Here is a 24735-nt window from a genome sequence, read left to right on the forward strand (position 1 = left end):
GACATTTTTAGGGTCAAACAATTTTCAAGGACGTTATAGGAGCTACAAACTTAGATGTAATATTTTAGTTTTATGCGTACAATGGAACTGACATTAAAATATTACAAAATTGGCTTTATTTTCCATTATTGACATTGCCTGTTTCTAATGTCTCTGTTGAGTTTTTATTAAATTAATTTTTTTACGTTCGTACAGATTTTACCTTGGCCAAGCTCGGCTTCCATGGCCAAGCTTGGCGGCATAGCCGCACAGGTTTTATCTATTCACCAATAGATGGCGTTCTGCAACTGGCGACCACGGCCAAACTTCGCGACTATGGCCAAGATTGACGGCCACGGCCAAGCTCGGCGACCATAGCCAAGCATGGCGACTATGGCCAAGCTTGGCGACCATGGCCAAGCTTGGCCAAGATGGCCAAAATCTTAGCTTAGATTATGGCCATCTTAGAAGGCCCGGAAGGAAGGAAAGAAGGAAGAAATGGCCCAATAATCATAATGACATTGCCACCTTAGCGTGACAGCACGACACATTTAGCTTGCGTCACTAGAAATTGATTGTAATAATATAGATATTGGTGTTATCCTTCTCATTTACCCACCTAGGACTAGTTAAGTAAGGGGTGAGAATAAAAAAATCGATAAATCGTTCGACCTGTATGTATGTATTTTTGTATGTATGTATGTTTGTGCGCGATTATCTTGCGTTTGTCTCGCTCTATTTTTTTTTTTTGAGGTGGGAAAATCATCTAATGACTTCTCCCGCCTTGGGCAAAGCCAGAGGGAGTGTCAGACTCTTACTGATTAAAAAGCACCCCGTTCTTTTTTTTTTTCAAGTCTGTGTAGTTTGTTTTCTAATAAAGAAACGAGCATGCCTAAAAGGAAATATTTTATATGGAGAAGCATTAAATTAAATAGGTACCGTAAAACATGGCAACTTTACCATATTTTGGAACAAAAATCGAAATATATTTTTAACCATAAGACGCATAGAAACCAAAACTATATATTTAGAATTGTAGTCTATCTGGCTCACTTTACCGTAATCGTCATTATATACAAACGCTTACTTTAGCCGTAGTAAAGAAAAAACAACATGGGTAAAGATACCAAATTTTTGGCAACTTTACCTACGCGCCGTATTCATCGTGTATTGCATATTAAAGAGTTGTTGAGGTACAGAGGGCTTCATCTAGGACCTCTTCGTATTATAATGCAAACAATATGAGGAAATCTATAAAGATAACGGCTACACAGACGTTCGCGAAAGTTGCCACGGGTTTCATCGAAATTTACATACAAATAATTTGTTACGCTCGGGGTTGTCAAAAAATGAGAATTATTTTTATGACATGTATATTTAAAAAAAAATATATAAACCTTAAACCTAAAGTAAAAAAAAAGCATAAATATCTGACATAAATATTGTTCCCTTTTAAACTAAATTAAGTTCTAAAATTTTAAGTATTTATGTTTAAAATTGTAAAAAAAGGCTACAAAATAATGTTTAATCTTTTGACTTTTTAATTTTTTGACTTCACTATCTCCATAGCTAATTTTAACATTGCTTTCGTATACTTTTTATATTGTCTAACTCCGAGTTATCTGCGGTTTTGTTTCATGTGAGCCATTTTGGCTCTAAAACAAAAGGTATTATTAAATACATTATAACTTATCATCCAGGATATTCACTATTATGCTGGGAAATTTAGGTATTCGAAAATGGTTACATACACACAAACAAGAAAAAAACATTTATTGCCAACCCTAACTGTAGGTAAAGTTGCCACAAAGCAGGCCGTGGCAACTTTACCTAACCTGTGTCAACATTACCGAAGCGATTATTTATCAATAAATTAAAGAAAAAGCAATTGCTGACATTACAACAGTAATCCCAACTATATTATACATTCAAGATCAAAATTTCACTCACCTGTGACATATAATTAAGGCTCTGTGAGCACAATTTAGGAACTACTAACTTTTAGCACATTTTCACGCACTACACTGTGACGGCCATTACTGGTATAATAACAGTCTTGCGTCTACGCAAAATATAGTAAATATTTCCTTTTAATGTCTAAAAAATACTACTATTACAAAACAGAATTCTAGTGGGTAGATTTTTAGATAAATGAGTTTATACTGAATACCTATAGTATGGTAAAGTTGCCAAGGGTCCGGTAAAGTTGCCATAGTTTACCGGTACCGAATTTGAACGTACTTTCGTTCGTTCGTTGCTAAGCATTTGACGTAATTGAAGCAGATTATAATTGATTGATATGTAACATAAATTATTGAATGACATCATCGTACCATTTCAACCCGAGAGGGTGCCGTAAAAGGCGTCTAAGGGACTAACCTTGAGCAGACAAGAGAATTTCGGTAATCTTCGAAATTACTGATCCGATTCTTTCACTATACTATTAGGAAGCTACAATAGCGCCGAGTGTGATCTTATGTTAAAACAAGAAATTTTCCGCGGAGGAAGTTGCGGGCAGAAGCTAGTAGGCTATAAATCGTCAAGTTATAATAAACGGGATCCAAGTAGAGCGGTTGTATACGCGCGGGAACTCCTAGTGGATAATCTATGCACCTTGTGCCTCATCGTCATCTTCACTAACATTATTTTAAGTGTGGGAGAGCCATGCTTCGGCACGAATGGGCCGGCTCAACCGGAGTTACCACGACCTCATAGAAAACCGACGTGAAACAACGCTTGAGTGAGGTTTGCGGAGGTCCAATTACCCCTCTTCCCAATCCCCGATTCCCCAACGAACCTTAAAATTCCTAACCCCAAAAGGCTGACAACGCACTTGTAACGCCTCTGGTGTTTCGGGTGTGCATGGGCGGCGGCGATTGCTTACCATCAGGTGATCCGTAGGCTCGTTTACCGGCTTATAACATAAAAAAACATACATCATACTAGGGCGTTTTACATAGTACACACATGCATACAACATTCACATATCTATATCATCACGCCTGTTTCCTATTGGGGTAGGCAGAGACAATGGAATGTCAAATGACGCGATTCTGGCATAATATTAACTTCTGTTTTATCATCCATCGGCACATCATCGAGGGGTTTACAACGAAAGGTTAGACCTGTGCCATAATCTTCATGTTTGGCAGGTAGGTTGGAGACGGCAGTTTACAAGGCTTTTTCATCAGTGAGGACTGATTAATTGCAGTATTTAATTTATTTGGCACAACCGCACAGGATTTTTTCTAGTATTTCTGTGGGCACAGCATTGCTAGTCACTACAGCTTACTTTTTATGTTCTAATTGCGTCATACATGTAACATTGTTTAGAGTTCTGCAGTATAAATAAACCGGCCAAGTGCTAGTTGGACTCGCACATGAAGGGTTCCGTAAGAACAAGTAGATGACATAATATAAAAGCTATAAAGTAACTTGGTTGTACATAGTGTTTGTATGAACATTATACTTGCGTTTTTTGAAAATGTATTATTACTTACTTAAAAACTAATAATTACACTAGTCTACAAGAAAAAGTATCCGAAATAATTTTAACTAATTTTTGCTTGTCTATACATGCTAAATACGATTTGATAAGTAAAAGTAATTTATTAGTTTAAGTTTTCAAGATACCTCATATCTCAAAAATGTTACGATTAACTTTGTTAGTTGGCATCAAATGTTAAAAATATCGTACTTTAGTGCTCTGTTCTGTATTACTGAATAATAAATGTGCTAAAAGTGAAAAAAAGTAAAACTAAAAATTATTTTATAACATAATGTCTCGGAAATGTGCGAATAATCCCGACAATTTTTGTTACATTTGCAGAGAGGTGATATTTAGTAAACAAAGGTGTTCTATATCGCCTATGATAAAAAATCCTATTCTTACTACTTTAACAAAGACATATCACACCAGATCAAAAGCTGGGTTCCACATTTCTGCTGCAATCCGTGTGCTACAGGTTTGAGAAATTGGCTGAGTGGCAAAAAAACATCATTTCGTTTCTAATAAATGGAAACTAATTTATCTAAATAATTATTGTTTTCGTTACCAGCATGTGAAGATAAATAAAAAAAACTACTTTGCTCGAAGAATACTAAGGCAAAATTTGTCCAAGGCGGGAGAAGTCATTGCATGATTTTCCACACTCAAAAAAAAAAAAAAGGCAAAATTTGTAGACCAGTGTTATTGATATCTCGTGCAAACCAATTTTCGTTGAGAGTTTCTATTGAAATCTAGCGGTCACCAGAATACATCAACTGACAAAGTTTTAACTACGTAGGACCAACAGTTTTGCAAATAAATGGCTGTGATATACAGACGGCCGGACGGACAGACAGACATGACGAATCTATAAAGGTTCCGTTTTTTGCCATTTGGCTACGGAACCCTAAAAATATTGATGATATGATATGATTTTTCAAGTCGAATGGAATTTTATCAGAAACTAGCCTTGCATTGTTCGAATAATCTATTGTCGCAATGCTTTTCAAAGAAGCTTTATGAGTAAGCCGTATTTAAGTGCCTGCTCATAATTCGTAGTTTTACTTCTCTAATCAAAATATTTCCTACTAAAGAGTGATTAGATAAATTGAGTCCTAAATAATATTTATTGCTAGTTTACATACATACATATCGTCACGACGTTAATCCCCGAAGGGGTAAGCAGAGGTGAAAATTATGGCAGGTAATACACAATGTACACCCGCTTTTCACAATTTGTGTTGTAAGTCCCATGTAAAAGGTGGTAAGCCTATTGCCATATTGCTAGTATAAACTATAAAATATATCTAATCAGATTTATTTGTAGATTCTGTAGTTATAAAACTGAAATAGATACCAGAAACTGAGGCAGCTGATTAAAAAAAAAATAGCGTATCTGCCATGTTATTATTTACTGTCTGGGTGTTATATCATGTTGTCGTAAGCATTTCCTCGGCGACGACGCCCGCGCCCGCCGCCCGCCACGGCGCGGGTGACTGGGCCGGCCAGCAGCGCTCGCGGCACCAGCCCGCAGCCCGCAGCCCACCAGACGTAGTGTGCTCGCGATAGATGGCATTCAGGTCGGACGACGTTACCGAGCGGACGCGCGTTCTCATATTTCGAGCGCGCCCACCTCGATCGTTCAAACATTTCTAACGAAACTTTTTTGTTGCACAGTTTTTATTTAGCTTTTACTGTTAGACTGCTACGCGGGTGCTAGTACTAAGATAATATTAAAAGTCCACATTTAAAAGCTTACGTGTTCTCCTTTCTCTGTTGTGGTTGACATAAATTGAATTTTGTTACCAAGTGACGTATAAACACTGTGCCGGTGATAACGGAGAATGATGTGAATAGTGTTGTGTTTATGTTTGTGATGTGCAGTTTAGTGTAGACGTGGGTTGTTTACAATGGGGTACGCGTCGAGCGGAGCGGGGCGCGCTGCCCACGAGGCGCTGCTGGCCCGCCAGGATGCCGAGCTGAGGCTCATGGAGACCATGAAGCGAAGCCTCCAGGCCAAGATGAAGAGCGACCGCGAGTACGCCCTCGCCCTGTCCGCGGCTGCAGCACAAGGCCAGAAGATGGACAAGTGTGAAGAACTTAACGGTAAAGTTCACCGCCTGTTAACGAGAATTAGCCCTATTAGCACCGCCGAATAGTCTACTAACACCAAAACTTCATTTCTCTGTTATTTTAAAGAGTATTGTATAAAGACCAGGAGCTAGAAAAACCTAGATTACAAATTATAGCGTTTAAATAGATAAACACTAATTTAAAAAAAAAGCTCTTAAACAACACTGCAGTGGAATATTTTCTTTGTTTACGTGAGCTACTTTCTAGGATAATTTGCAAAGCAACTGGTAAATAGAATCCCAATTTGAGTTTTAAAAAGAAGGTACTTTGAAATTGGAATAGTTAGATGGCGAAGGTGCATTATAAAAAAAAATACCAGTACCTAGTAACTAGTGGTCTTTTAACTGGATTATTTCGTCTATAGAAAAAATTTGAAATTTAAATTAGGTTCAACATAGGTACAAGTTTCTTTTTTCAAATTCAGATAAGCACAAAAAAAAAGATGTCGGAAACCATCGATTGGGTGGCTAGACTAATGATTTAATTTCCTATTTACTTTGAATCGTGTTTAAATTAAACATTTTTACCAATGATACGGGTGTTGTTTATTTCCGGCAAAATAAAGACCTAGGCTGTTTCCTGATTGCTGTTAATTAACTATCTAAGATATAATTAGGCAGTAGTTTGTTAGCAACTGTTTTAAAGGTTGATTCTCACGAGAATTCGGATTTTAAATTTTGCGACAGGTACGTGTATGTATCTCCGCCCTAGTAAATGCCAACAATCGTCAGCGAACTAATTAAAATATTAATTTACAAAGCATCGAATTTGGTTGTTCCTATTTCAAACGTTTCAATGTTTTACTATTCTGTGGTTTTGCGGCCGAATTTAATAACCGATCGCAATTAACAAATCTATGGATTAAGACCTATTTTAGACATCAGCTGTGCCTATAGAGTGACTGTTATAAAAACAAATATGTGTTAAAAAATAAACGCAATTTAAACTTTATTATCAACAGACATTTTCATTATCTACATAATCTAAATTAAATTTGGGGCATCCTTGCGAAAACAAAAAAAAAAAACAAGATAATAAAAAAAATGCACCAAGTGCCAAACTGCAAATTAACTACAACCGTATACTTAATTATAATTATTATCCTTTTTACGAATGACGTTACATAATAATTAATAATTATGTTTTTATCAATATTCCAAGTGGTAGGTGTCGCTAGTCACAGTGGGCGATACCATTGTTCTCACTACAGATAGTCCACTGTGGGGTGGTCCTACATAATTATTGTTTTTGAAGACCATATAAAAAAATTGTCACGGTTACTTCAAAGTAGGACAGGAGGCAGGTAGCATTTTGTGACTTATTTGGTAGCTTTTAATTCTCATTTTATGCTACTTTATCTCGTAGGTAACAAGTTAGTTATTCATATATACTTATAAATAAAAATGAATATACGTTAGTTAGTCTCGCTATAAAGAGAACCGATTTGACAAATTTTGATTTGAGAAAACGGCTGAACTGATTTGACGTATATTAGTCTTGAAATATTCGTGGAATACCAGGGAAGGTTTAAAAGGCGAGAACAAAATATTTCAGACAATACAAAGTTTGCCGGTTCACCTAGTGTGAGATAAAAGAGTAAGTCTATACATGTAAACAAATATTACTTACAACTGGTACCTGGTAATTGTAAAATTATTACTCTGATGATACGATATCTTATCTTATGAATCTCTGATACCTACATCTTGATTTGCAATTGATTTAACTGTTTATCGATCGTGATCGTATCATGATTGATGATTTGTTGACGATAAATAAAATAGCAATAAGTATCTATGTAATAATAAAACAAGGATTAAATAAGAAAATAACATATATAGGATGATTACCTAATCAGATTAATACCAAAATAGGTCTTTTTATTAAGTCTTTTACTGCCAATAGAAAACTGTTAAAGGCAAATCCTCCGCTAACGTCGGTCACCGGTGACCACCACGGCGTTCAATGTGTTAAGGCACCTATCCCACCTGATGTAATACGTAGATACACTATGTAGAAGTACTACCTAACCACACAAAAATAGTAATTGGAATGCGTGAAAAAAAGAAATAGATTAGTGGGACGAGTGTCATGCAAAATGCTTTCAGTCAAATAGTGCCAGGAATCAGTCACCAGGTTCGACACGCCTCCAGTCTAGACGGAAACGTAATCAGTAATGTCTTATGACTTAACTATGTTACATAAATATTTTTTGTGACGGTCGTTGTAGACCAGCGGTTCCTAACCTTTATTCTGGTTAAGGACCACTTTTATAATTCTTGTTAAGTTAGAGATTACTATTACTTTTTTCATGTGGTCTCACACTCATATTTTCTCTTTCACTCATAAAAATAGTGACCTTTGGATTATTAGCATAGGTTTAATTCGAGTATTAACCGTTGCATTTATTGGACAAAGGTGTAGTCTTGTGTATTAATTTTTTATCTTGCGGATCACCGGTTGATAACTGTTGTAGACAAATAGGTGCAGTTATTTCCAAGATAATAAAAAAAAATTGCAACGTTTTCTTATATCATCATCTGACAATGGCATGTAATGCTGAACAGAAGTTTCTTTCTTAAGAGGAGTTTAATGAGACAGCTAAGGATTATTTTATATTCAAAATTCTAAATCCATCTATGATTATCATATCAGCTATAAGACGTCCACTACTCCACCGGCTTCCCCCAATTACTTTTACCTATTATTACAATTTTTCTTTCCTTATTCTAATTTTTCGCGATGTCAACAATGAGGGTCAAAACTGCCTTATTAAGTGATCATTTTCATCTAAAATGTTTATTAAATTGTTCCTATTAAACAATGATTTCAAATAAGATAAGAATGTAAACGTATCACGTTACATGTAGCATTCTATACTTACAGTAATTGTCCTTTTGTTCCAGGGTCTGTGATAGCATCTGCCTGGCGGGCCATGACCGAAGAATGGGAGAATATCAGCCGCCTTATCAGGGCTAATGCTGAGGCTCTAGAATCTAAAGCCCTAGACAGACTTACTACCCTCATGACAGAACGACGAAAGTCAAGGAAAGTCTATCAAGAAGATCACACAAAAATCTCTTCGCAGTTCACACAGGTACGTTTGTTACAGAAAAAAGTTAATAAATAGATTATAATAAGTTTATATTGTACAATAACTTAATATAGAATTCCTTAATTAGTACATGAGGATTAGTATTGTCTACAAGGCAGAGTAATGATATACCCCTTTTCTTTTAAGTCTTTTCGCAAAGAATTTATATGGTTTTATCTAAGTCAATTATTTGTCTTCGAGAGCTTGTTTTAATTGAAACAGGCTCCCTAACAAGTCCATAAGTCGCAGCTTTCTTATCAGGAGTGGTATCACCATATCGGATCACGTCTGACGTCGATAATACTGACTCATGTACTATTTCATTGCTTCTTTAGTTCCTATTCAATCACGTACGTCTGTCGTTGATAACTTGGAACGAAGTTATCTTCTCATGTTTGCTAGCTTCTCTTAAACAAACCTTTATCTTAATTTGGGAAAATTATGGAATTGCGATGCCATTTTTGGAGTTTATTTTAATGTTGTGTACTTAAAACTATACCATGTCGTATGACTGCAGTGTACAACGTTCTCCGTAATCAGATAGTACCGTTCGCAGTTGCACATATTGTGTTTATGTTTATTTATTTTCTAAATGGCCATGTCTAGAGCCGAACAGTCGGAACCCGCGGCCCGTTACTGACCGGTTCGGCTAGCTTCTTAGTTCCTCGTTCGCTTCCTATCGCTGATCTACTCCCAGTACCTGATCCACGCAATTAGGTCTTAGCGAACGGTGCAAACCAAAGAACCGTGTCGAGGCCAGTTTACAAACAGACTTTAACTTTACCACCAACGACTGGGTTCCATGTTGGTTAATCGATTTCATACGACGGACAATGCCTAGTACCACTGGTAATTAATGAATGATCCGCTATGATCATTGTCTATAACAAATTGTACAAGAGAACATGCGAGTGAATCGACTTATTGCCAGATGCAATAACACAAATCGATTTCATATTCGCTCCAAACTAACGTTTACCGGATCGAATCTCGGGGAGGGACCAGTTTTGTAAAGTGTATTTTTGCAGCTTAAGTTCTTGTTAAACTATAAACCTGTTTGTCGAGATTAGGATTTCGAAATACTCAGATATCATTATGGACGCCATCTCGTTTAGGTTTTGGACTAATGCCAATTTTTTGCTTGTGATGTAAATAAAACAAGCAATATTGGCGCCGTCGTGCCGTACGCCGAGCGTTACACCAGTTATACCACCAACATTATACACGCATCTGTTAACATTTTATCTGGAACTTAAAATTAGGTTGTGCTCTATTTACCAATGCTTACTGGCTATAAATGATTTATATTTTCGCAGAAACTGCGGGTTTCTTTCTGGGCGTGGACGAAATGAACGTCAGTGTGACTAAATGTTAGAAAGTTAGTTACCGACTAGTGTCGTGGCTCGGAGGTAGAAGCGACAGGAAGGACATTTGTATGCTAGGGAATGCACTCGCTTTAATGAATGACTGACATTAGACCGCACAGTAACGACCTCCTGGAATGCGTGGGACGATACCCGGAGAATTACAATTCCGTTCACAGATCACCGTCTACTTGAACTTTTTCAGCTAACAAAGGATTACGTAAGCCTTTGGATCAAAGCTTACAACGATGACTTTGAACTTTTGTGAGAACTAATAATAAAATCTGTTTCGTTCTTAATGTTAGTGCGGGACATGAAGTAAAATTGAGCTTTAATAATGTCAGACTAAGTTAGTGATCAGAAGATTGATCGGTAAACAAAGCCAGTGCAAAAGCAACCCGGGTTAGGTGAGAGGTCCTTCGCCCTCCGCGTCTCGCTTTCACTCGTTGTTATTCGAATGCACCAGAGAAGGATGTAGACATAATTTCGTGATTTGAACCGAGTCGCGTAAAGTGAGATTCTGTATCGGGATTGGTCGCGCGGCACCTGTCAACGTTCATTGGCCCTGCGCCTGCGCTGCGGCGCGTGCACGACTGATTTCTTTTTAGTTTCACCTTTTTGGCCATTATTTTTGCATTAGTTTAAAAATGATTGCTTTTTGTATGAGGATAATGTTGTCTCAATATCTTTTACTGTCAAAGAAATACAAGATTTTTGTAGCAAATTGTTTTTAAAGGACAATAAATGAAGTCCTAGTCCTATATCATTTGTTCTGATAAGTATAGGTATGAGTATTTATGCCACATTCCCACGTCAATACCCATACCTATAGGTTTAAATTATTCTGCGGTTTTAGACCGGACATTAGTCATATTGTACCTATTATGTGCATGTAGTAGATGTCGAAATGCGAAACTAAATCCGGTTGGGAATATAGTAGAAGTACTCACGGAGTCTTCGCATCTACGTCGCACCGGATGTTTGTCATGTTACTAGGCCTTTTACACTCAGTTAGAAAACCAGTGTCTTTTCGTGTTTGCATTACAAAACGAATAAAAACATCTGTATCTAGGGCAAAAGAATCGCGACGTGCTTCTCTAGTTTCCCTGCTGACCGCTAACTATTCACAAGTCACCCAGTTTCGTTGATGACTGACAATGCTTTCCACTAAATTGCTGTTCATTTCTACGGCAGATGTAATAATTACTTCCTGATTAAAGTTTGTCTTTTTGTCTAGACAGAATTTGACTGATGAAGTATCAGAAAATAACCAAATTGTCTGAACTACTGTTATATTGAACTAGCTTTTTCCAGCGGCTTCGTCCCCATTCTCATGGGATAAAAAGTCCTATCACCCAAGTCAGCTCATACCTTACCAAATTTCATCAAAATCCATTCAGTAGTTTCAGAGTGATTGATGGACAAACATCCAAACAAACAAACTTTTACATTTATTATATTATATTAGTGTGATAGTGTGATTTTGATTAATCATTTGACTAACAAGCATCCTTGGGGAGTCGCAAACAAATTACAATTTCATACCGAGACATATTTCTCACGTCGCGTCGATTCACGTCATTTGAAGCCCGAAGGTGAATGTCATAACGTGTATGATACCGATGTTTAAGTCATCATTGCATTTCAGCCAGTCTGCAACATCATTAGGCCATTACACAGATATGCTATAATTGTAGACTTGCTGTGAACTGTATTCAATTATCACTTTATTACTTTATTTTCTAAAGGTGTCTACTTTATAGCTAGGATATACAGAAATCTGCGGACGACTTAGCGGGTTATCAGGGCTCCGGTTCGGAGCTGGAGTAGGAACGGGGTAGTTTGAAGTTAGTAAGAGTCTGTTGCTCACTCTCACCTTATCCAAGGTAGCAGAATATCATGCAATCACCATGATAGGGAATATCCCTCAAAAAAGGATGTAGAGAAATAACAAAAATGTGTGTTCTTGTCTGCAATGTTAGCTTGTGAGGTCAAACAATACATATTTTATTTACTTACGATGATATGAATGTAATTGTAGTAGAATATGAAATGCGTATTTTTTATAAAGTAGGTCATGTTCATAGCACGCAGTGTAATTACGAAGTATTTCTAGACTGTGTGTAACGTACAATTAGCTGTGTGAACATCAGTCTATGACATTTTATTTCTTGTCTTTATAAACATAGTTATCTGGTTTGTATTGCAAAATATCCGTTTGACTTCAACCAGTAATCCCACGGAAATAACTTATTTTGTAACATTTAAATAGGTATTATTTTTTTGTCGTAAAGATTGAGTTGGTGCCAATGCCAATATTATAATACGATGCTACAAATATTTTAATGTAAAACAGATTTAGTCGTAGTCGTGCGTCTTGTATTGATGGATTGGGCTGAATCCATCCATAAAAACAACAAAATAAAATTGTGTCATAGTTATATTTAGATGAGCCTATAATTAAAATAATTGTTCTGGGCAAAAAATTAAACGATAAACATTTTTTCTCAAATAAAGGATAGCCGTCTGTTCGCCGAAAGCAATTTATAACAGTTGGTATAAACGGCCATGAAACCATTTGAGTAAATTGTAAAATAAATTGAATGGGCAATTGCTAACCGTATGGATATAGCGAGTTGTGGATCAAGACATTATTGGTACTTGGGAGGCGATTGTTTCGTATTTGATAAATATGAGGTAATTTACGGTAAATACTGTACGAGTACATTATAAGGTCACACTTTAACAAGCCCGTATTTAAATATAATATATTAAACTACAAAATATAGTAGTGTATCTGTTATCACACATTGGGATATAACACAGATATTCACACCAGATAGTCTGATTTGAGAACTATCTTCCGCTGTTATAGTACACTAACGTCTCTTCAGTGGGAGTATAAGAATGAGAACTAAGTTGACAGGAAATCAGAGTGACACGATCGTTCCAAATATGAATCGATGGGAGCCTGCGACGCCCCCATTGTTGCGCAAGAGTCGAATCGTCTCATTAGTGGGCCGAGTGCGCAGGGAAAGTGAAATCAACCGACGATCAGTGAAAGTCTCAATGACAGTTATCTAATTTTGATAGCAGGTTCGTGATTATGACGCGTCTGGCTGTGGGTGATCTCGGACCAGTTTAGGGAAGATCAATTAGGGACGAGTTTTGATACAGCACCTACGCTGCGGCCGCGGTCGCCGGTCGGCTTTATTCCAATTAAACTTCCGATCGTGACTGATCTCTTCCTCACTGATTTTACTCACATTCTTCGTGTCAAGATAAAACTAGATCAAGGTAGTTCGTACTTGTTTGTTTCTCGGTAACATTAGTAATTCTGGTCGCCTAAGGCCGTAGGACAAACAGAAAACCTGACCAGCTGTTCACACTAAATGTTTGACGCACGTTATTGAACAGAAGTCAGTGTTGTTATTTATTTGTCTCTAGTATTAGCTGCTACAGAAAACATTTATTAGATAGGCAGGTAAAGTTGAGTAATTTCTAATAATTGTTGGCATATCTGTGTAAAAACCACTTAACCGACAAATTCCTTTGAGTGATGTACCGTATTGCAACATTAAAACTCGACAATGAGGTTTTATCTAAGAAATTGCATTCCAACGCCGCGCTGAGTCAATGGACAGTCTTTGTTCCCAGTTTGTGTGAATACCGAACAACAGTATGGTTATTTAGTGGTATTTCCTTTTACCAGAGATAACATTATCTTATGACATTACCGTGCAAATATCAAGGTCACTACTGAGTCTCGTAGACTGGACGATGCTATTCTACTGACACTTTTCAGGTTTTTATTGTAGAAATAATATTAAATGAACACGAACCTGCTTAGTGCTAGAAAAATGTTAATGTCAATTTTAATTTGGAACGAAATTATTCTTTGCCAATGGAATAATTAATTTCAAGTAGCTAGTAGTCTTATCTATAATGAGTCTCATTCACAAAAATATAATTATTTATTATGTCTTATCTTTAATTAATTAGAATCCACTACCAAGGAAAAGAGAAGTAAGACAAAATATGACAATAATAATGAAATGTTAGAACAATCAATGGAATATTACTGGGTGCAGATGATCTAGGCTGAAATGATAAAGATAGAAGAAGATAGATCGCCTGTAAACTTACTGTTGATGTAATTCTATAATAATAGTCTAGTCTAGATCTTATAAAGGAAACGCGTAGTAAGGACGGGATAGCATAGCATTGTTCCCAGTCAGCACTTATATTCTGTTGTGACCATTACGAATTTACATAAGCACTAATTTTAACCACATACCAGTTGTAGTGTTTAGTCAATGTAATGGAGTCACAGGCAATAAATTATGGCAAGATGGCTGACTGCCAGAAATGTCCAACTAACACCACCACGTTACATCGCTTAGAAGTTTTCTTTGAAACCGTTTGTTCTTGTTGTCTACTGCTCTCCTAGTACTTCTGGCGGCCATTATTTTGACTAACTAGATTTAAATGTAGTGGTAGCAACGTCACGCCTTTTATCTCCGAAGGGGTAGGCAGAGGTGCACTATACGGCACGTATGCCGCTATACAATGTACTCCCAGTTGCACCATTTGTCTTATAAGGCCCATGTAATAAGTGTGAGCCTATTGCCATATACTGGGCACAATTCCAGACTCCGTGCTACTACTACTGAGAAAGCTACTACTAGTAATCCTTTGCCCGACCCGGGAATCGAACCCGAGACCTCTTGACCGGCAGTCGCACTTGTGACCATTCGACCAACGAAGCAGCTGATTAGATTTATGAACTAGATTTAAATCGTACTGTAGAAAGTAATTTGCATTAGCAACTATCAATTAATTAATTTATCCTCATTATCCATTTGTTTATATTCCGTAATCTCTTGATAGTGATTCAACAGGAAAATATTATGCAGCAATAATGTTATCCATTCCATTCCACGAACTTCGGGGACTTTTCGAGGTTTTCGGTTCAGAAAAGCTAGGTGCATATGTAGTAGGTACATCCCACCCACCGGGGGTAATACTGCAAGTACCTATTAGGATGCAATAAAATGTATCAGATTTTTATAATTTTGGAAATAAACCTGATCCCGGGGAAGTTTAAATAAATGATAGTTAGTTGAATTAACTTTTTTTTTGGTTTGCATAATAATTTTGGCTAAAGGTAAATTTTTTGTTATGAGTCAAAGTCGAATTGAAGTATAAACTCCAGTCTAAATATGGCTTGGGCTTTACCTGTCGGTTTTGGCTAAGGATATTCCCAAGACTGTTCTTTTTTTGAGAATATTCTATTTCACAGCTTATTTTCATATTAATTTTTGGCTTGTTGGGGAATTGTATGGATCTAAATTAGAAGATAGTTTCAACAGCATTATGTTTTGCTTGTCTCGTTTACCTGTTTTCTTTATACTGTTCTCGCACGATTGAATTTTTGCAAAATCGAATTGGAAAAGATGATGACTCAATAAGAAAGAGCTGTTAAGTCATCCCCATTGTTACACCAACGTTCAGTTACCAAATATTTATATCGGGTTTCATAACACTCCAGTGATTAGATAAAACAAGTTAATTAAAACAACACATCTCTTTCAATAATTTATTTTCTTGTATCACAGTTTGTACAACTTAAAATTAAATGGAAATAAATAATGCATTAAGAATAGATGACATGACGTTGCTTGAAAAAAGTACCGGTACCAATTGGTACCACACATGTGACTAACTTACATGACATAATAAATTCAAAGGAAAATCATGTTACGGAAATGGACGTTGGCATGTCCATACGTCACTAGCCAAGTAGTTCCCCTGATAGGAATTAAATACCTATAATCTATAATGTTCTTATAATATTTTCCTGTATTCATTTACCTATTTTAGTTAAATATATCTATATCTAATCCTAATTCTGAAACGAAATCTATCCGATTTGACGTGGAATTAGGAATCGATAACACAAAATTCAGTCGTTTGTTCACTTCTGCCTGTTTTCTTGGGGCGAAAACAGGCGGTTATCACTTTGCTCCCAAAATATCACTATGAAGTAAATACTGATGAACTTTACACACTCGAAACTCCGTTGATAAGTCACTTTTTACTTCTTCCAAGTGCCTTCTTCACGTACAAACTAATGAATTTCTCGAGACTAACTTTAAAGGACTTTTTCTCCTTTTGGCTCTTTATAACAGTTCTGTTTGGTAGTCCATTGGGTTCAACAGCTCCATCAACCGTCGTACTATCGTCACAATTAGACACGTTTATTTTCACTGTATTACTTGCACTTCTCATTTCTACACTTCCATAGTTATCCATAACGTCTATACTGCACTCGTCACCGATTATTGTGACGCTGCCCACATTTTTATTAATTTTAATGTAGTTATTGTTGCCCACAATCTTCAATAGATGGACATTCGCTTCCATTTCCATCTTCAAATTATTCCCAATAATTGAATATTTCTTCATATTTGTTTCTATTATTATATTCCCGGTTACGTAATATATGTCCGTCTCGCTACAACGTAAAGTCACAAATGAGCTTTTGAATCAATTGTATTCCTCTTTTATTAGTGCCTACGGTCACGTTGATGGTGAATCCCCGGTGCGGCGTGCGGCCGGTTATTATGAAGTCATCTAGATATATTTTATCAATAATGTTATTTTTATTTTTCGTTTCCACCGTATCTTTATATTATTCAGTCGACTAGATTTTAATCATTGAAAATTCATGCATTATTTCTTATGCTTTCAGTTGCATATAAATGTACCTCAGCAGTTATTATTACCAATATGATTCGCTAATTTCCGTGGCGTTTATTTTAAAACATAAAATAAAATTGTAAGTAATAAAACGTTGTCATGCTCACATAACTTGGGTTTGGCTTGTCGATAGTCGATAATAATTTCAACGGATTGTCAACATGCGTGAGCGTCGGAGGCCGGACCGGATGACCTCAGGTGGCTCGCTCTAATACCCGTCTTGAGATCATTATGATCTATTATAGCCGACGAGACGTATTGATTACGTCGGCACAGATTTTGCAGACAATAAAACAGCCGTTAACCTGGTTTAACGTCCAAAGTTCTACATCCAAACATAATGTAATGTTTCTGATTAAACCAGATAAGATCAACGTCGACATGTACGACGCGGGGTTACGACGTTATTTATAATTATTACATGCGATTAAATAACTAGAAGTTTGGTATGAAACCATAACATCAGCATGGTAGCAATTTGCAATCGTTATCGTGTTAATATATTCTGTTTCATTTGGTCCAGAGATATGGCGCAAATTACTCACTATACCTGCCTTTGTTGACGACGCCGCCATTTTAATTTGGTCGAGAATAACCGTCTCGGTTCGGTTTTAGTTTCGCGAGGAGGAGGTTGCTCGTTAGACGATCTCTGGGACCTGTTATTTGCCTCGCCGACAATCGCATCCGACTATTGGTAACTCTAGAACGCCTCTTTCATCTTGCGTGAAATTGCCTTTTGATCGTTGTTTTTAACTTGTTTTATGTCCGGACGAATAAATTATTATTTGGACAAAAACTTGATAGGTTTGGACTGAAGATCGATGCAGATTTGGTTTGGATATAGATATGGGATTGTTATTAAATAAAATTCAAATAATAATCATTCCCAAGACTCCAAAACATGTGCGTAAACAAGAGATGTCAATATCCTCTGAAGAGCCCATAAGATGAATTCTATGAACTGTGAATGAGTATGACTTCATGTTAATTGTATATTGGAGTCTGACAGTCCTTGTGCAGTTATTGATTATATTCCAGCTCATTAGGCTCAAGTCAATAATAAGTGCGTTGTTGTTGGCTCCGCGTCTGCCCCATCATTTATTATCTGACTGCAGAACGCATCAATTATGGATATTAATTCGAGATGCAGAGCAGAAATAGATCAAACTCGCGCGCATCTGATGTATGATATCACAGGCGCATCTGTTCCAATCCTTTAATTGCATATTGATTTGGTTTTGGCAGTTACACTAATTCATATCTTGTCAATAAGTCTGATATCATGCCAATGTGTTAATTTTGTTTATCCATGTCGAAGGCTTGAGAAAGATCTTAGAACTTGGTGGGTTTTGATAAGTAAGGGCCCAAGTGAGGTTATTGACGTAACGTATATTTCGTTGAAAAGATTGTAACGATGATTTTGAAAGTTGCGACACAAATGTCTACATTGCTGACAAAATTTAGTTAGGTGAGAATTGTTGGCGACTCAGTGAACAGAAACGACAATAGCTCATTAGAGTTATGATAGTGGGAGTGGGAGTATTTTGGCGATCGTCCCGGTCTACATGCGATGCACATTAATCTATTTACTCCACAATAAAGCCTTATATGTTACGTTATCGCAAACAAAATCGTTACGTCTTATATTGCGTCAGCTTTGCTAAAACATGACTGGTTGTTTTGGTCATGCGTAGCTAATTCAATAGGTGAAATATTGTAAAAAAGAATCTAGATTTATTCGGAGTTAGACCAGATCCCAGAATAATCGTCTATCCAGGACTGTGTTTAATGGCTATTGATACAAATGTTCGTGCAAGAAAATAAAATGAAGTGTTCAAAACAACGGTTCCACTAAATAACCAAGCAAATGCAATAAAATGGCGGTTTAGCGTGTGGGTAACAAAGTCCGTACTTTCAATCGACATTCGGCTGGCTCTCAGCCGAGCCACCGAGTCGCGCTTCTTGGAATTAAATGTCGCACCGCTCCAAATAGTTCGTTGCACTGTCCTCGCATCCAGCCATACTGACCTCTCTCGAAACAAGACCACGTGGACCGTTCGTACCGTCGCCATTATAATCGTACACTTATGAACACGAATTATCCTAATCTATTTCGTCGTCTGTCTTATTTTACAGACGTTTTATTCATGCATTGGGACCTACTTTTTGCTTATTATGTCAATTTCACACTGCAGAATTATTACAGTCGGTTGCTTTATTTATAATAATATCGATTACAATTTTACTGTCATTGCAAATCGTCGGAAATCTTTTATTTATAGCGTGCAGTTATTGAAGCAAGTAATTCAATTTTTCTCGGTTCAGTGAGATCTTAATTGAATGTTGCATTTAGGGCATTAGGCCAAAATTGTTCTTTGTGAAGATTATTTGTTTTGAACTGCGCAGTATTTTAACTGTTATAGGAACACGTCTGAGCAATATTCTGATTGTGACGTCCATATTAGGTACTTTGAATAGCGTTAATAGCATCTGAATTGCTAATTTGTAAAGTTCTCAAAATGGTGCGCTCGATTTAGTTTTCCCAGAAAAACCCACATAACTGATGTGTTGTAAAGATGGATGTATCGATACTGCCAAGAAAACTTAAATTTTTCAAACATGATTCTCTACAAGTATAAAAATTGCATTTAAATATTCTCTTTACTTCACGACAATGTGCATTGTAAAGAAACAATCGAGCTTTACTGTGGATTGTTGTTATTATAAAGATAAATACCACGTTCACCTTTGTTGCTTGGTAATTACTTAATAGACATGTTGCAACATGACCCGGGTGCTTGTCGGTGGCAATGCTGACATAGACACATGGCATGGTGTCAGTCATGATCTTGTCGGAGACAGAGAGACGACGACCTCAATCCATTCAATATCTCATTATGAGACTGACGTATTGACTGGACATTTGACAAGTCAAGAGACGAAAGTAGCACAAGGAATACTGAAGTTTGCATTTCATTGTCGTGTATCTTCAATCTAATCATCATCTAGTTCATTATGTATTGCATAGTTCACCACACTCTTTTCAAATATGTGTTGTTAGATGACTGGTAAACTTATAAAAACATTTTACAATAGAATACAATCAAAGATGAATTCAGAATGTCATATTAATTGGCGAGCTCAATTAAAATGTTTGATATCATCTGTGTTTGTTGTTTCTGTGTCTTCATCTATCTTTGCTCTATATTTTGGTTCCATTGCCATGTCATTTTACATTTTAATGAAGGTAAAATTAAAATATAAATTCACTTTTTTATACGCACGGTGCTTAAAACTATTGTTTGAATGTTATCTAGTTTAATACCGCACAATTAGGTAAGTGGTCACAACTGTAACGAATGACGTAACATAACAAAGCTGTTGTGAATTTTTGCTTTCGTTAAGATTTGTGATATAATAAAAGTTAGTACAACTGGGTTGCGCTAAAGTGCCGTGAGAATATGAATTTCAATTAGTCTACGCATTTACAGAAATATCTTTGTTGTTAATGTTGTTATACAATTTTATTATGGACACCCAACTCGTTTGGTAATATAGGAAATAATTACTTTTTTCTAGGTTTTCAGTTTTCAATACTTCACTACCTTTTTCGCAATCCATCATCTTGTTTTATGCGAGCTGTGTTGTCATAGTTTTATTATTTAACATCGATATTAGCACTAATCGCTCCGCTTATGAAAATGTGCTGTATTCCAGTGATTACTGCTTTTAATAAATACCAGTCTGGCGTCAATTTAGAGTTCAAGTAAAAGGTCAATTGCCAATTTCCTTTGAGATTGTGAGGGGCTAATTGCTTATTGAGGAGATGGTCTATGGCAACGCTCTGCTCTACAACTAGTGCATGGAAATGTGCGAGATTACAAGCTCTGCCAGTATTTATGGTATCTCCCTCCTGCGTGTTCAATATCTGGTGAATACATTACCCTAAAACCGTGTGTGCTGTTTTATTTTTAGATCCAGCCAGTTCATTTTACTTCGCAGAATAGATGATTTTTTTCAAATCCTTGAGCACGTTTCTTACATCTAAAGTTATTATTAAACTGATGTGGATGTTTAGTTTACATCGGGTTTTTGGTTTCTGTTTAAAGAAAGAAAAATAAAGTTATCAAGTTACTTTTTACATTTAATTACGATCATATTAGTAACTTTGTAAACATTCTACTCACTTGAATGTCTTTTGTATTCCAATAATAATCTAATAAATACAACAACCGCCCCGCAGTGAGGGATCGACACCAACCATTTTCTGTTGTTAACATAAAATTAGTTATTAGTTCTGTTCGTTTAACAATTTATTTATATTTTATGGCATTTCACACGATGGCCCCGATACCACAATAAGCTCCCACCGTAAAATGGTACACTCCGTTCAGGTACCTAACTCGACGTCGACTAAAAAACAAAATTGACAGCCAGCGTCCAACGTAATATATTAATGAAAAGATGGGATAGAAAAAAAGATATTAGAATTCGAATTTTAAAAGGCGGTGCGTTCAAGCAACTGTACTAGAGTTTATTTTGTTTGAGTGTTCGAAAAAGAAAACAAAAGTGTGGACGTTCTTTTCTCCTATTTGCCTCTGACCTCGCCTCTTATTGACAATGGCTGCCAGAATGAAATATGGCGCGCCTCTAACGAAAAAGAGATTAGGTGGACGATATTATTTCTCGTCTATTGTGGAGTATCGGTGCGGCGCGGCACTGTTTGCCGTTTCAAATGCATTTTACCGTGTTATTTTTTTAATCACCTGTTAAGCTGTGACGAAGGTTAGATGTTTTCTTAGGACGTCATGAGATCCATCATTTATATCATTAACATAAAAAAATGATTTGATTCAGAAGTATACATAGGTGCTTCGTTGTATAATATGTTAAATCCGTGACCTTTAATCCACCAAATCGTGTACCAGATAATTGGAGATGAAGAGTATTTAAATAAGAATATCAGACATCCTCTGTCCTTGTTTACGTTTCATTTAAAAAAAAGTAATACCTGTCCAAAAGCAAAATCATGCTTAACTATCTTAAATTGAATAGTAGCAAGTGATCCAAATCAGCGCGTAAATATCACAAAGCGTTGGCGCCTGGGTTAGTTGACCACTAACACATCTGTGGGGGGAGGAGGGGGAGTCTGGAGGGCCGGTAATGAAGCGGCGCGTGTGGCAGAGGGCAGACACAATAGTCGCCGCCGCCGCCGACGCGCCGAGCCTTCTCAGAACCGGTCCCGAGGGCAGCGCTCTGCCGAATTTCGCGTCGACCACCCATCGCCCCGCTCCATCCTGGGCGATACTTATCGCGCCTGTATTTATGACTAGAAACACCATTACAGATATAGTCCCCAGGCGAAGAAATCGCAACTCGGACCACCCGTTGTAGTCTCTGCAGCCAGTGAAATAAATCGCTCTGCGGTTTCTGTCCGCGCTCACCATTTGACTTATGCTCGGCTACAGCCGCGCTGTATTCATAAATTCTCTGATTGAAGGACGCCCGTCTTATTCTTTAGTAGTCTGTTAACACTTCGGTTTACAAATTTTGAATCACTTTCAATATAAGCAACCCTAAAGCCTTGCTATAGTGTGCAAAAGAGAGGGAAAACTGCACCGCTAGATTTAGATACTAAGTGTGAGTGAAATGGAAGGCTGCACCGCTAGTCAGTGCAACGATCTCGCCTACTTAACGTCTACTCTACTCAACCATAGTGTTGTTGTAACTATCAATCTCAAAAATATCGACTGTTGTATTTTGCCTCCATAATTTTCGAAAATTATAGGTCTTCGTTGCTTAAAATTTGTTTTCTTTTCCAAATCAGGTTAACTGCTTTGATGAATTTCACAAATTGTCCCTGAGACATATTTCTGTTGGTGACGCAGTGAAGCGATAAATGAAAAAAGTGAGTGACATTAGAGTGATCGTAAACCAGCGTAAACGAACTTGTCTGTTGCCTTGTCGCGGCCACATTATACATAGATGACGCATCTACCGAAATACATGTATTGGCAGAGAACGTTACAATAAATAACTTGGAACATTCGTTTAATGTAGACAGAGCTAATGATAATAATTATATCGTTTCTAATGAACCGATTGTCGGAATCACAGGAGATAGATAAATGATCCTTGAGATAAAGTTGTTAAAAATTCGATAAAAATATGGATGAATCGAGTTGTCCCACCTCTCGAGGCGAACAGTTCATTGAGTAAACCTGTGTCCGGGGCTGGGCAGGGCGCAGCGCCGCGGGCGCGCACGACCTGCCCGTGTTCGTGTGTGCGTCTGTGTCAGCCACTTATTTGTTGTGAGCACTCGTAAGTTTAGAAGCTCGCCGGCGCCCGCGCCGCTCTCCAACGTGTTTCGTTAGCTTTAACAGTTGTTATTGTATATTTATTGTTGTTGTTCGCTTCTCTGGGAATCATGCCTCGATCTTTTATAATATTACTGCCTTTCAAATCAATTTTTATATTACTTATTTATCTATTACCTACCGCACATTTGCATATCTGAATGTATTGGCTGCAGCGTTTTCTATTTCTTCAGCCATCAATCAAACCGAGTTGGCTACTTCATTATCAATGATTGTATAAATCTAAACGAAAGCTTGTTTAGTAAACATAGATTTCCGTGTTGACTCCGACTTCGCAGCACGAGTGAGGGAAAGTTGACTTTCTGAATACTGATCGATTAAAAGTAAAAGTGCCGTCTATGTTGTATTTGAGAAGTATAATTTGCGTAATAATATGTTATGCGAATTACGTATGAGAGCCATACAAGGTGTGAACTGCATCTAAATTGTAATTACACCATTTGTAATGGCGAAAAGAATAACAAATAGACATATTAAAACCATGTCCCATTGCTCAATAAAGACATAAGTGTAGGTCGTGACGTGCGTAGGGACATGTATGAATGTGTTGCCGAATCGAAAGTTGCTTTTGCTGTAGGAGGACAAATTAAAAAGGAATTAATGACTGGTGGAAACTATAATGACACATCGATATAAGGAGCAGTTCCAAGATGTAAATGTGGAACATTATGTAAAGGCAACATGCACCTTATATGTAAAATTAACCCAATTAGGTACAGATAACATATTGATCGGACGAAGGATCGACGTCTGATGTAACATACGATAGTTTCATTTCCTGCCAACATTTCCGGATATTGAATTTAAAATATTCAAAAAGAATTCAGCAACACTTTTACAAAGTGGAACGAATTCGTTGATGCATTATATCATTATGGACAAGAAATGGATAAATATTTTTGGCATCGATAAGAAATCATTGAGTAAAGGCAGAACAAGATTTGGCCTCAAGAGGAATGAGTAATTTACTTCTTTCTGTTTCCAAAGTGTTTATAGAAACAACAAAATAAACACAACAAGAAGATTTATTTCCGAACAATATTCGTAAATGTCAAGAATCACTACAGTCTACGGAATTTCCGACACCTTGAGCCCTTTTAAGGTGCGTCGCGGCGACATTAGCCGTGTACCTACAGTGCTAACGTTTCTTAGCGTATAAATAGTGGAAAGTTGTTGGCTCATCAATAGGATGCGGTGTCGTTAGTGTCAGGCACTTTATTTGAGGCATTAACTGGACATTACAGAAAATGAATGTCACAAATGAAACATTCGAAAAGGTTGTAGTAGATATAGATTTAACTACAGAATATATAGCTTTTGTTGAGAAGTTGATGAAAACAGATGCAGCAACGTTAGCACAAGTGTATCGGATCGGAATACAACAAACAATGTCCCTGTTCGACGCGACAATGTTTTCCACGAGAACTAGTTAGTTTGGCTGGCGCAACACCGTCGTCATCATACTTTAATACAAACCCACCATCTTACCAAGAACCGTTGTCGAATACCAAATTACCATTTATTGCTTCATTATTGCTC

At 37.0% G+C, this 24735-nt stretch overlaps 1 protein-coding gene across 2 annotated transcripts in view; it reads left to right on the top strand.

The window, feature by feature from the left end:
* Positions 1-4905: 4905 nt before the first annotated feature.
* The window catches only part of LOC118270045 (tyrosine-protein kinase Fer), a 51323-nt gene continuing 31493 nt past the window's right edge, over positions 4906-24735 (top strand). The window contains exons 1-2 of one of the 2 annotated variants that reach the window (XM_035585491.2): positions 4906-5572; positions 8506-8696. In XM_035585491.2, the coding sequence (XP_035441384.1) occupies positions 5377-5572; positions 8506-8696 (387 nt within the window). In that variant the 5' untranslated portion in view covers positions 4906-5376. The remainder of the gene's footprint in view (positions 5573-8505; positions 8697-24735) is intronic. The other variant, XM_035585490.2, reaches the window with a different exon arrangement.

Source organism: Spodoptera frugiperda, chromosome 30 (genome assembly GCF_023101765.2).
Source record: "Spodoptera frugiperda isolate SF20-4 chromosome 30, AGI-APGP_CSIRO_Sfru_2.0, whole genome shotgun sequence".
In the NCBI taxonomy this organism is placed as follows: domain Eukaryota; kingdom Metazoa; phylum Arthropoda; class Insecta; order Lepidoptera; family Noctuidae; genus Spodoptera; species Spodoptera frugiperda.